This window comes from Conger conger, chromosome 8, assembly GCF_963514075.1.
Source record: "Conger conger chromosome 8, fConCon1.1, whole genome shotgun sequence".
In the NCBI taxonomy this organism is placed as follows: domain Eukaryota; kingdom Metazoa; phylum Chordata; class Actinopteri; order Anguilliformes; family Congridae; genus Conger; species Conger conger.
The window spans coordinates 61,212,371-61,225,363 of NC_083767.1; the positions used below are offsets into that span (position 1 = coordinate 61,212,371).

Below are 12,993 nucleotides of genomic sequence, written 5' to 3' on the forward strand. Positions count from 1 at the left end.
ATGAGCCTTGGTGATAAACCCCCCCCCCCCCCCTGCAACGGCATGTCCCCCCTCCCTCACCCCCCGCCCCCCCTCCAGGAGCCGATGAGCTGATGGCATCAGGATGACCTCTGGGGGGGGAAATCAACGTCAAGGGAAACAGCTAACAGTGCCATCGCTAGTTATTTATTACGGCTGGACAATACTGCGAACGCAAGAATGAGCCGTTTGCGTACGATGTTGGACTAATCACGCCGTGTGTGTGTGTGTATGTCCGTGTGTGTGTGTGTGTGTGTGTGTGTGTGTGTGTGTGTGTGCGTGTTCGTCTTATGTGCAGGAATACGGTACGGATGTCTCGGTGACCTGAGAACTCTTTGTTTTGGAGGAAGGCGTCCCTGAGGTCAGCCCAGAGATAGCACACTGCAAAAGGACCCCTTTGACCGCAAAAACCATTTGTTATCCTGTTCTTTTTGTAATGTAGGAAAAACAAAAGCAATCGCGGAGAGGAACAGCCAAGCACTTTCCCACAAATGAGTTTGCCTCCGCCGCCTCCCCCCCAGGTTTGTGAGGATTCGGCGGGATAGGGTCAGATTTTTAATTTCCCTTTGACCCTTGACTCCACGAACGACATCCCCGTTTGTTTCTGCTAATGACCGAGATGTACAGCCCACGTTAAGCACATCTTCACACGTGTATTATTATCGGTGGCGATGACCGCAGGCAGCAAAGGTTGAAATTCCGCTCAGTTTTAATTCAATGTGTCATTTTTTGGGTGAATTAAAGTGGCCAGTGCTCCCCAGTGAGTCATCACGGAGTATTAATCTGCAGCAGGAACTATTTATGTCTGTTTTACAGTAGCATATTGTACGATTCATATACAGACAAAAAACTGTTTCAAGAAATAGCGGTGATTGCTAATTGAGCGGGGAGACGCGATGTTGAAGGACACGTCTGCTCTGAAACGGAGAATCCATGGCCCGTCTGACGTGGCAGAATAACACGTCTCTGTGCTGTATATCTCCTCTTAAATAAAGGCCTTTGTGAGTCAATCAGCGGCACAGCCTCAGACAGTTTGTGGCTCACTGCACTCATGACCACACCTGCGGTACCTGGCAGATTCTCATTCCGCCCGTCACACGGACGTTTGAAGCGCTATGATCGGGGGGTTTCTGAGCACACGGAAGGGACCCAGCTGAAGCCCATGGCAACGCTGTCAGTCATGCAGAGGGGACACAGCTGGGGCCCATGGCAACGCTGTCAGTCATGCAGAGGGGACACAGCTGGGGCCCATGGTAACGCTGTCAGTCATGCAGAGGGGACACAGCTGGGGCCCATGGCAACGCTGTCAGTCATGCAGAGGGGACACAGCTGGGGCCCATGGCAACGCTGTCAGTCATGCAGAGGGGACACAGCTGGGGCCCATGGCAACGCTGTCAGTCATGCAGAGGGGACACAGCTGGGGCCCATGGTAACGCTGTCAGTCATGCAGAGGGGACACAGCTGGGGCCCATGGCAACGCTGTCAGTCATGCAGAGGGGACCGCGCCCCCTTACGGCTGCCATTTTGAGCATTGTCTCAGCTTCAGTCACGCTTAGTGAATGACTTCTGTCAAACTTGCCTGTACATGAACTGACATACTGACCAAAATGGCTAGGGTACCTGCCTGGGACTTGAAAGGTTGGTGGTTCAGGCCCCGGTGTAGCCACACAGCCGTGGGGCCCTTGAGCAAGGCCCTTAACCCCACATTGCTCCAGGGGAGGATTGTCCCCTGTTTAGTCTAATCTACTGTAAGTTGCTTTGGATAAAAGCATCAGCTAAATAACACATTATTATTATTATATTTGTCCTGTATGATATAGGGATATCCTGATCATTTTCCTGATAATATTAAGAACCTCATGACATAACACGCCCTTGCAGTATTGTCTGCCAGGCTTGATCAATCTCTGCAGACGTTTTTTGGGCAGCACACAGCCCCCTGGACTGCACTGTGACTGGACATGGTGCAGGTGCAAACACGAGCACAGTGCAGCAGTTACCCAGGACCACGCGGAAGGGAACACGCGGCGGAAGGGAACACGCGGCGGCGTGTATGTGGCTGGAAGATGACCCATCCTGGCCGTGGCCTTCCCTGTGGCCCTCTGGTGTTGTGGTTCATTTTTAAAAGCGTTTCATTTGACAAATCTACCCATTAGAGGGTTTGATCACAGGGTAGTAGCAAAATTAATTAACTGTTTTATCGGGCTCTTTTGAAAGATGTGAAGTTAAGAGATGTGGGAACAGTGGGCCGTCTGTGGCCTAGTGGCTGAGGTGCATGACTGGGACCCTGACGGTTGGTGGTTCAAGCCACAATAAATGATCCACACAGCTGTTGGGCCCTTGAGCAAGGCCCTTAACCCCACATTGCTCCGGGGAGCATTGTCCCCTGTTTAGTCTAATCAACTGTACATCACTTTGGATAAAAGAGTCACCAAAATAACATATAAATTTTCTGGCTATATTTCAAAACTTTATTAAATGCGTATATCAGTTACACCATGATATGTATTGAATTGTGGGTAGTGATTACGCAATTACACAAATTACCTTCTAAACAGACTGCGTGTTCTAGCTTGGGAAACATACTGGGGTCCTGCTTAATGAAATCACAGTTTGATCAATCGCAGGGTTCGATCACTCACAGAGTTCGATCAATCGCAGAGTTTGAGATGAAATGTCCTCTGGACACATGTTCTCAATAGGTGGCACAAAGTACTTTTGCACTTTTATCCCAAATTTGCAAAGAGCCCAGTTTTTAGGAAGTGACCGGTGATCGGCAGGACAGTAATGAGGATATTTATGCGCTGGGCACAATGGTCCGGAGGGCCTACGTGACGTGGTGAATTAGAGAAGTGAGCCAGCTGTGTTCAGACGGAAAGGGGAACAACGCACAGTAACTGAGACCCGGCTGTGGAAGCACCACACGCACCGCACCAGAGACCCGCTGTTCGCCCATAAATCTCAGGGTCTTTCTGGCAGACGTACAGGATGCCGTGGGTGGGTTCTGGGGCTTTGGGATGCAGGTGCCAGCTGCCAAGAGGAGGAGGGGGAGGGGCGGGGGGCACAGGAAATGTTGAGGGTCACATTAATCCATCTCAAGACCAAACGCAGAGAGAGTGGGAAACGCATGTCTTTTATACATCCGTGCCATGGTGTGAGGCAGGGGCATGACACTCCATTACCCAGAATACCCCTGCGTCTCCGACGATGTGCGAATAGTACGCATCTGTAGTCCTGTTATTGTACTTCCTGATCCAATTCAGCCATCCCACTGAAAACCAAGAAGTGAAAAGCACCCCCTGATTCTGTCACGTAGGGACAGGGATGAGCATGAGATAACGGACCAGACCATCAAACCCTGAATCTACTCACCACTGCTTTTCTTCTTTGTACTTTGCCCCCGCTTTGAGTGAATACAATATGAACAATTATGCTAATCTATGTGAAACTGGCGTTGTTAAAAAAAAGGGTATGTTTCTGTATGTTTCATTGTGTTTCTGAGCCCCCAGAAGGCTATACAGATACGTATGGGTTATTTGTAAAATGGCACTTGTGTGTTTTCACTGGAATTCAGGGTTGGGAAATTTCTGAACTGTTTAAAAAAAATAATAATTGAACCGTAAAAATTAAATGTCAATCTGGAATAATTTCACTTTTTTCGTACAGGTTTTAACAGTACAACAGTAAAATACATGGGAAACTCAAAAAAAATAAAATTAATTTAAAACAAATATTCCAGCACATTTGTGTAAAATAGTAACTTCAGTGAGTGGTGTTATCCTTGTTGTCAACACCTAAACATCTGCCCTCAGCGCAGAACGTACGACACGCCCAGAACAACACCACTGGAGCGGCCTCATTCACACACACTGTCAAGGGGACTGTTTCAATTCAGAATGTGATCATTCCATTTTTACCATTCCAAGACATTTTAGTTGTGGTCCACTTTTAGCTGTGATACAATTATTTACGGCTGTTTACATCAAGAGCAGTTGTGAAAAGAGCCAGCCAACATAAAATGATCTTATTTACCCAGAAACACTCTGGATTAACTCTGACTTATCCTTACTTGCACTTACTTTATCAATACAACTGCTGCTTTTTCTTTGACTTTTTTAAATATTTTATTGAAGTATTAGCCATTTTCTGATGGTCACATGGCTTACATATCTGTACAACCAATTGCACCTTAATTTGTTATCTAATATATTCATTTCTATGGAGACATTTCACAGGAATTTAACACTGCCAATGAAACTGTTCCGTACCATATAAACTGTACAATAAAGGTAAAAATCAATATCACATTCAAGTCCCTGGAAACTGTATTTTTATTTATAATGAACAAGTACTACAAACTGTAAAGTATTTTTGTACAAATTTAATACTTTGGTAGCATGATATTTATGGTTGATGTAAAACTTTGGGAATTCCTACCATTGTAAACCTTTGTATGGATAAGAAATACACAATAAAAGGTATTAAGAGTGGGATATGATCCTCAGCTTATTTTCTGACTTTAATATTGTATATTCTCTTCTTTAAAAAGAAGTAAAATTCAATGACGGCTTGCTGCACTAAAGAAGAACCTTGTGGAAATTATGTGAAATGTGTCAGAGACAATATTTATTTATAACACTAGACAATATTCTAATAATTATCTAATTATGTCAGACACTTTCCCCTAACATTCCCATCTCCCTTTTAGTCCAGCAGAGGGCAGTGCATGTCTACTGCACGATATACCTAATGCCCGCGGTTTCCGTTCAGCTCCTATAGCAACCATTTTGAACTACAAACTTCTTGTTAAACAGTAGACGAGCAAAACTAGCAAAAGTACTTTAACAAGCTTTGTAACCTTTGCTGCCTGAATCATATATGATTCATATATGACTTGCTGAGTCACACATATTTCTAATAATTCTCTTAATATAAATGTCTTTTCTGTTTGCTTTGTTTATATCTATGCACCCATCTGCCATACAGAATCTTGATATAAAAATTTTTTTATACCTTCAGTAATAAAAAGCAAAAAGGAATCCTGAGGTACATTTGATGGTCCTAGTTTAAGTCTCTGCTTGTAGCTTATGTGACAATTCATTCATGCTTTCACATTTCCATCGTAGAAGCAGAGCCAGGGCAGAATCAGGAGTGCAGTCATCCTCACAAGATTGTGACCTGTGGCATCACAACACCAAGGCAACACATGGACTTAAAAAGTCTCAAGTCCCATAACCCGGTGTAGCCACAATAAGACCCACCCTGCCGTTAGCCCTGCATTGCTCCAGGGGAGGATTGTCTCCTGCTTAGTCTAATTAACTGTATGTACATCACTCTGGATAAGAGCGTCTGCCAAATGCCATTAATGTAATGTAATGTAATGTAATGTAAACAAAAACCACACAACAGCGAAGTCACACAAGATGGCTTTTATTACATCAACCAAGAACACGCAATTTCACAAAACGAAAATGAAAAATTTAACTCTTAAAGGACATGTTTTGTCCTTAAGTTTAACATAGACATCTTCCTCCACAATTTAAACATTGATTGTTGTGTGATTTTAATTGGGTGGGAAATATAGCTTCAGGTGTCAACAAGATAATGGTTGATGATTTAGAGTGTAAATCCAGGGTATTTTGTTCCAATCACCCGGATTTGCTAATTACCACAATTATTCACTCAGGAGCTAGAAATCATGAATCAGATTATTTCAGACGAATCGGTGAAATCATGAAGCAGCATGCGAAAGACTTCTACTTTCTACTCCATGGACTTTCCTGATCTGAGAAGCATCAGTAAAAGATTCAGGACAGCCACCCAGGTAAAACTGGAATATTTATACTGTTCACCTTTCATGTTTTGGTATTATAATTTGGTATTATAATTTGGACGGAGTCGATCATATGACCACTGCTATTAAAACCCATTTCGGGGACATAAACAATCAATAAACTTTAACTTTTACAGTTAACAAATTTTACCTGCAGCTTTGAACTAACTTGGGAAAAAAGATTTGCCAACAAAATGATTAACAAGAGAAATGGAACCTGCACCAAGAGGCTTTGATATAATTACATCATGATCCAACCAAACACTTTCACTGAATGGTTTCCTTCATAGAACAAGATCTGGTCACCATGAACATGAATTTGAGTATCAACTGGTCAGAAATATATATGAAACATATACAGTGTAAACATAATCATTTACCCTGTTGATTCAGCAGATAAAAAATAAAGTCAGAAATTAACCAACAAAGTAATAACAATATTAAAATATAAAGAACTAACCAAAGCTCATGTTTCTTTTCACACACTACAAAAAGAAAGTACTTTATTCTTTTTATATTCTATTTAGACATTCTTTGCTAAATAAGCTAAAAAGATTTTTTACTCATTTCAAGACTAAAACACTTTCTAGTAAGTCACTTTTTTGCAGTGTAAGTAAGACACTTTTTTGCAGTGTTGGAACTTATCAAACTTATGTTTAAATGTCCAATAAATATAAATACCACCACCAGCTAAATTAAGTGCTTCCGCTAAATCCACTATACTTTCCCAATTAGCATTGTTTTTAATTTCTCAAAGTACAATTAATTCATGTTGTTAATGTAGTTCTACGCACTTCTTTTGAATTCCCTGTGGAATGTTGTACCAAACAAAAAAATCAATTCAAATATAATTCTTCTTGTGATACCCAGGAGGAAAATTTTGGACAGGCATCAAAATGGCGGGGCCTCAGAGTGAATTGGTCAGCCGTTGGGAACATGCCGCAGAATTTACCCAGACGTTCTGTGTAAAAACAAAAAGACAAAATTGTTAAATACACTGCAACAACTCAACCAGTTGAGTTCATGTGATCTTCAAGTTATTGTGTTATTAGGACAATACAGTAATAATATTTTCCAAATAACAGAAAAACTAAAAAGAAAATCAGCACTTGGTGGATAATAATTATCGCCCTGGTAGTTTCACCGTATTGTCGTTACACTGGAAGGGGGGGGGGCTGGCACACCCACACCGGGGCCAACCACAGGAGCGCTAGTGAGCAGCCTCTCTCACACCAGGAAATGAGCTCCAGAAAGACAAAGGCCGTTTCGGCTGCTTGTGTCTCTGACTCACAAACCTGTTTGCATTCTCCCTCAGTGGGTGCAAAGCCTGAAGTACAAGGCTGAACACAGCCAGCACACTACAGGCTCCATTTGATCCATACGTTTCCCAGCACAGAGGGACCCGTCACATAAGCCACTGTGATACGACTCATGTACATAATGCTCGCAGCTGACTATGATAATTAAGCAGATTTGGAGTGGCTAGCTCTGCCCTGCTTGTATTTGCACTGGCAAAAAGACAGTAAAAAGCAACATCTATGCGGAATCTATGCCACAGATGTCTGTGAAGGTCTGTCAACATTACGTTACGATAAGGCCCAAAGGCAGGACCGAAGATACATTCACACTCACCAGCGGCTCTGTACTCCCGCCTTACATGTCAGACTCTGGAAACAGAAAAAGATAAAAAATGAGCGTTGTCTCCCCTGCGCATGTTGGGACATCTCCGTTTTTGGTTCACAGATAACTGACTGCTGTTGACTTAACTTGCACACTGAACCCCCTTCGCCTTGCTGATATAACAGATGATGTCAAGTTATGTCAAATGATATAAAACCATCATCACTTTGTCTGTTAATTTTATGACAGCAACATCTGTAATAACAACAGTCTTCACATCAACCAACATCCTCTGATATCTTGTGACAGCCATTATGTCATGTGTATGACAGTGTTATGTCATGTGTATGACAAGTAGGGATGTGTACCGAGAGCCGGTACTTAATTTAATCTATTCTGAGAAGCATTTGTAATTTTAAGTTAAGCTTCTGTTCTGTTGAAGCATTATCACATTGACAGTTACCTTTAAGGCTGTAAGGAGCTGCCTGCTCGTTTTTTTGACATACCTCACACTGCACATGTTGACTTGCTAAGGGCTTAAAAGGCAGGTGCTGTAAGTTGTTTAATGATGTTGCTGGTGTTACCCCCCTTGTGGTAATAAAAAACGATTGAATCTTTTACCATCTTGTATCTTTATTTTATACACTAAATTACACGCCGTGGTATCGATAAGAGTATCGATAAATACCGGCACCGATAAGGAGTATCGGTATTGGTATCGGTATCAATAAAATCCTAACGATACACATCCCTCATGGCAAGTGTTATGTTATGTGTATGACAGTGTTGTGTGTATGACAGTGTTATGTTGTGTGTATGACAGTGTTGTGTGTATGACAGTGTTGTGTGTATGACAGTGTTATGTTGTGTGTATGACAGTGTTATGTTATGTGTATGACAGTGTTGTGTGTATGACAGTGTTATGTTGTGTGTATGACAGTGTTGTGTGTATGACAGTGTTGTGTGTATGACAGTGTTATGTTGTGTGTATGACAGTGTTATGTTATGTGTATGACAGTGTTATGTTGTGTGTATGACAGTGTTATGACATGTGTATGACAGTGTTATGTCATGTGTACGACAGCGTTATGTTGTGTGTATGACAGCGTTACGTCATCCTTATGGCGAGGGGTTCAAGTGTTACCCTAAAGATAATAAACCAAAAAACAGACACTAAACGCTGTCTCTCATGGCAGCTCTCTCTCACCCCAGTTGTAGGTCTTCTGTGGCTCACTGCTGTGCTTGACACGGCAGGCGTACTGCTCCCCATCGCTGGGTTTGAACTCCACGCTGCGGGTCAGGTGGAACTGCCAGCTCTGCTCGAAGGCCAGGTCGGTCTGGTGGGCATCGGGGATGGGCTCCCCGTTCCTCAGCAGCTCGATGTTGATGTCCGGGGGATGGAAGCCGCTGACGTGGCAGATCAGCGTGTTGGGCAAGCCGTACGTGCCGGGGTTACGGCTGTACACCTGCACCTTCGGGGGCGCTGCGGGGAGGGAGGCGGGCGTCTCAGAATGTTTTTCATCCAAAGCCACTTATAATTGATTAGACTAAGCAGGGGCCAACCTAGTGTTAATGGGCCAGACGTTCAATATTTCAATTTTGGAGAGGCCAACAGCAGTTACAAAAGGCAAGGTGCTTTTAAATTACAGAAAATGTCATACCTGAATAAAATGGTGGTATGTGACATGTATAATTTAAAACAAATTTTAATCCTGATTTGGTCGATCTGTGCCAAAAAGAGTCAAGCCGTCCAAACACACATACCAAGTTTGGAGGTTCCTGGGAAAAATAGGTTTCAGTAGCTTCCAGTTGCATAAACAAGTTATTGGTTTTGACCGCGCGTATGACATGCTGCATGATAGCACTTTGTCTATCGTCTTGAAATCACCTGTATGCTATGACGTAACCACATATTTATTGAGGTTTCCGCCCTAAGATTGTTTTTGACTCGGGACTTTCCAGGTCAAGTGTGGAATCAACAACGAAACGAAAGGGGAACCTGCTTTTTTTAATAAACAAACAAAACATCAAATGCCTCCTGGAAACGTGCCTGTACATATTCGACATTATGAACAGTTTTCTTTCCTTTTCGCCGTTTCACTGGCGCGCTGAGAAAACGAAAGTAAACGTGGGGAATTCCAGCCACCAAGTTTATCTGAAGCGACACGATCCTCCGTTCTGCGTCACAACGCAGAGTTGGGACACAGTGCTCGTTCCTTTTCACTAGATTAGATTGTATACATCAAAATTGTCTATAAAAATATAGGTTATGTTCGCAATTATGATTAGATCCATTAGAGTCCAAAAGGGCGCATGTAGCACTACATTTGCAATACGTACGTCGTCCAGTATTCTCTTTTGAAAGTTGTTGTTTATTTTCGTTTATTTATTTCTTAAAACGAATTTCTTATTAAAATTACTTGTAGGCTACCGCGGTGTCTCTGTGCCTGGTTGAGAACAAGCACAGCACAAAAACATGACCTTCGATTTCTGCTGCGCAACGGTCACACACGGAAGGCGCCTTCCGCTATCGTTCAATCACACATTCGAGTTCGGCGTTAAATTAGTCAGTTATTAAAACTAGGGATAACAATAATATACTACATAATATAATAAAATTGTTTACAGGAATATGAAAATAAATATAAACACTCTCGTACCCAACGTGGCAAAGTGAAGTAGCTGAAGCCATGACGGTGGTGATAAGATACACCCTTTGACAAACGAGAATAAAGTGAATTATTCATTTTCATACTTACTTATTGCATCCACGTTGATAAACGCGATGGCGAGCGCGAGGATGGACAGTGCTAGTTTCATTTTTGTCGTATTTTCTTGCACCAGGACAATTTTTAAGCTCAAGGGAGAAACACACTGAACACGACTTAAGCCGAATGTCCGGGTCTACAATAAAGCGAAAGTACAGCAAGCTTCAAGTTATCTACAGTCAAATTACGCCTCTTTATATCGAATAGCCAATCGCAAAATTAGCCTTGTAGTTTCTAGGTAGAACTACATTCTTGAGGTTGTGTACTGGAAAGCACCCACGGACCGCAGCCATACTGGGAAGCTTGTCTTAAAGAATCTAGTGGATTTTGCTGAAAACAAATGTATTTATTATTTGTGGAATTTTTATAAGCAGCATGTGTAGAATTGAATGACCATTTTTGAGAATTTTGCCATTCCCATAATCCCTGAATAATCAATGTTTGAATTCTGTGGAACCTGGGTTATCTCCAAGATTTAGTGATATTTGGTGGACACAATTTCAGCACTGTCACCTCACAGCAAGGAGGTCCTGGGTTCGAATCCCCGTCGGCCGGGGCCTCTCTGTGCAGAGTTTGCATGTTCTCCCCGTGTCCTGCTAGACATGATCACAAAAATGTGACGGATTAACTATTTTGTTGCTGTTATCAAAGCAGCTTGGTTCTCTCCATTGAGCTCAGTGGACAGAAAGCTTTTTTGCATTAAGCAATAGTGACAGAATCCAATTCATTCTGGGCTCTTCAGTCTCACCCCTCCCACCCTCCCCAGTTCCTCTATATCGCTGTTTTTCTTTTAATAGAAATACTTTTAATATCGATATAAAGTCCTGTTCTTGATACCAGCCCATTATAAGAATGAAAAGAACCCGGTGGCCTTGACGAAAAAATGGCCATTCTCATATCGGCTTTTGCCGATATTTGTCCAAAATGCGCCGTCTCATGTTAATTCCAACAATCAGAAGGTTCAAATTTACTGTGACTAAAAATATTAGTCCTGAAGTTAATTTCAATAGTGTTTGCTCAACAACTACGATAGCACTGGCTTACCGCGGGTCTGTTGGCAAGGTAAACAAAACCAGCAACGACGCTTGGAAACATGGGATGGTGAAGGAAGAAATTAATTCATGGACACTGAAGAAATGGAGCAGGTATGTTCTTTGTATTAACACCTCTTTAGACAAACTTACACGTGCTTGACATTGGTATGTTTAAGTAAGATTGCGTATTTCAACATGAAGCTGATGTACTGATGATGCGTTAGTTTAATTATGGCCCCAACTTAGCTATAACGAGTGGATGCTAGCGGTCTCTGTGGCCATGCTAGTCAGTGTTTCTATTTTCATTTGAAGTATTTTATGCAAAGATTCTAGAGTGGAGCTTATGGTTGATGTTTGACGTAGTAGGTTAAGTCTCGGTTACATTTTCTAAACACTTTGTAATGCGTTTGGTGTTAGTTAATAGGCTACTGAACTATTCAGCCCCTATGTGTTACCATTGCCACCCAACCTATTCATTTCAGACGTGTCTTAACCCCAACGAGAAATAAATGAATGAAATGCACTTATTTTGTTCGTACAATTAAGCACGATCCAGTAGAGAATAGTCTAGCTTCCAACCGCGGAAGGAAGCCACGGCCGAAGTAGACTGCCCCAGACGTCTACTCGGAGTGGATATAGTCCTGCTGCACTCCGCATTTTGCCCTTCCATACGGTAAACACAAATAACCTTCAGTCTAATTTAGGAAGTAGGAACATCAAATATATGGCAGCGAATTCCCTTATTGTTGCATTGCAATAGTCCCGCCAGCATTCCCCAATGCTGTTGCTCAAGCTTTTTTGCGTTCCAATCGACACGACTCACACCACTTAGACTGCTCCGAAGTGCGTGCGCATTTCTCTGTGCCTGCCTCTCTGTGCCTGAGGTGGAGCTTATCATTGGAGAGAACATAGTGTTGCCTATTTAGTGTGCCTAGCCAAATAAACAGTAGCCTAATATATGTCCTGGCTATGTGCGTCTGTGGTAATGAAAAGGTTACTATAACATAGTGTAGGTAGGCTAATAAACATGTCAATTTAATTGTGCTTTGCCTACACTGCATATAGCTGCAGAATTACTTACAATGAATAAATGCTCATGAGGTTTAAAGTAGGCTAGGCATAAGCTACAATGAAGTCAGTAAAACATTATTTTAATTTCATATAACTAGCCTATTTCTTAATGAAATGTTTTATACATTTTCTCATTAAAAGCATCATTTTCTCAACTCTTAATATTGTTTCTTATTCCTTACGGTATTTAGAATAGAAATTAAATATCCTTAATCATTTTTCGTTATCGAAAAAGTCAAATATGATAAATTAATATCGGCCTAGAATATCGGCCAAATATCGGTATCGGCCACTCTAGGCCATCAGATATCGGCCCTGGAAAATTCATATCGGTCGACCCCTAGCCTAGACAATTACTTTTCTTTGCCCCACGATCTAATCACTTTTCTAGGATATTGCATGTTCAAGACAATATGACCTGAAGAAAAATTAAGACATTTTGTCGTTCTTCTTATGTTAAGAATAACATTTTTGAATGGTTTCAGGTCAGAAATGTTTTTTATTTTCTTTAGAAATTCACGAAATAAGAATACCTCCATCGAAAGAGAAAATCATTCGTCAGCCAGCCTCTAGGGGCAATAGGATTTCGGGTCAGGATTTAGTTAAACTTGTCATTTTTTCCCCTCCCGGTCAGCGAGTGTATCACGTC

The 12,993-nt window shown here is 42.0% G+C and overlaps 1 protein-coding gene across 1 annotated transcript; it reads right to left on the reverse strand.

Moving 5' to 3' along the window:
• Window positions 1-5,432: 5,432 nt before the first annotated feature.
• Window positions 5,433-10,391, reverse strand: LOC133134833 (beta-2-microglobulin-like). The gene is made up of 4 exons (XM_061251306.1): window positions 10,231-10,391; window positions 8,679-8,954; window positions 7,484-7,518; window positions 5,433-6,812 (listed from the first exon to the last, which is right to left on the reverse strand). Exons 1-3 carry the CDS (start codon window positions 10,289-10,291, stop codon window positions 7,505-7,507), a joined length of 351 nt encoding a protein of 116 aa, XP_061107290.1. The 5' UTR covers window positions 10,292-10,391; the 3' UTR covers window positions 5,433-6,812; window positions 7,484-7,504.
• Between the last annotated feature and the right edge of the window lie 2,602 nt (window positions 10,392-12,993).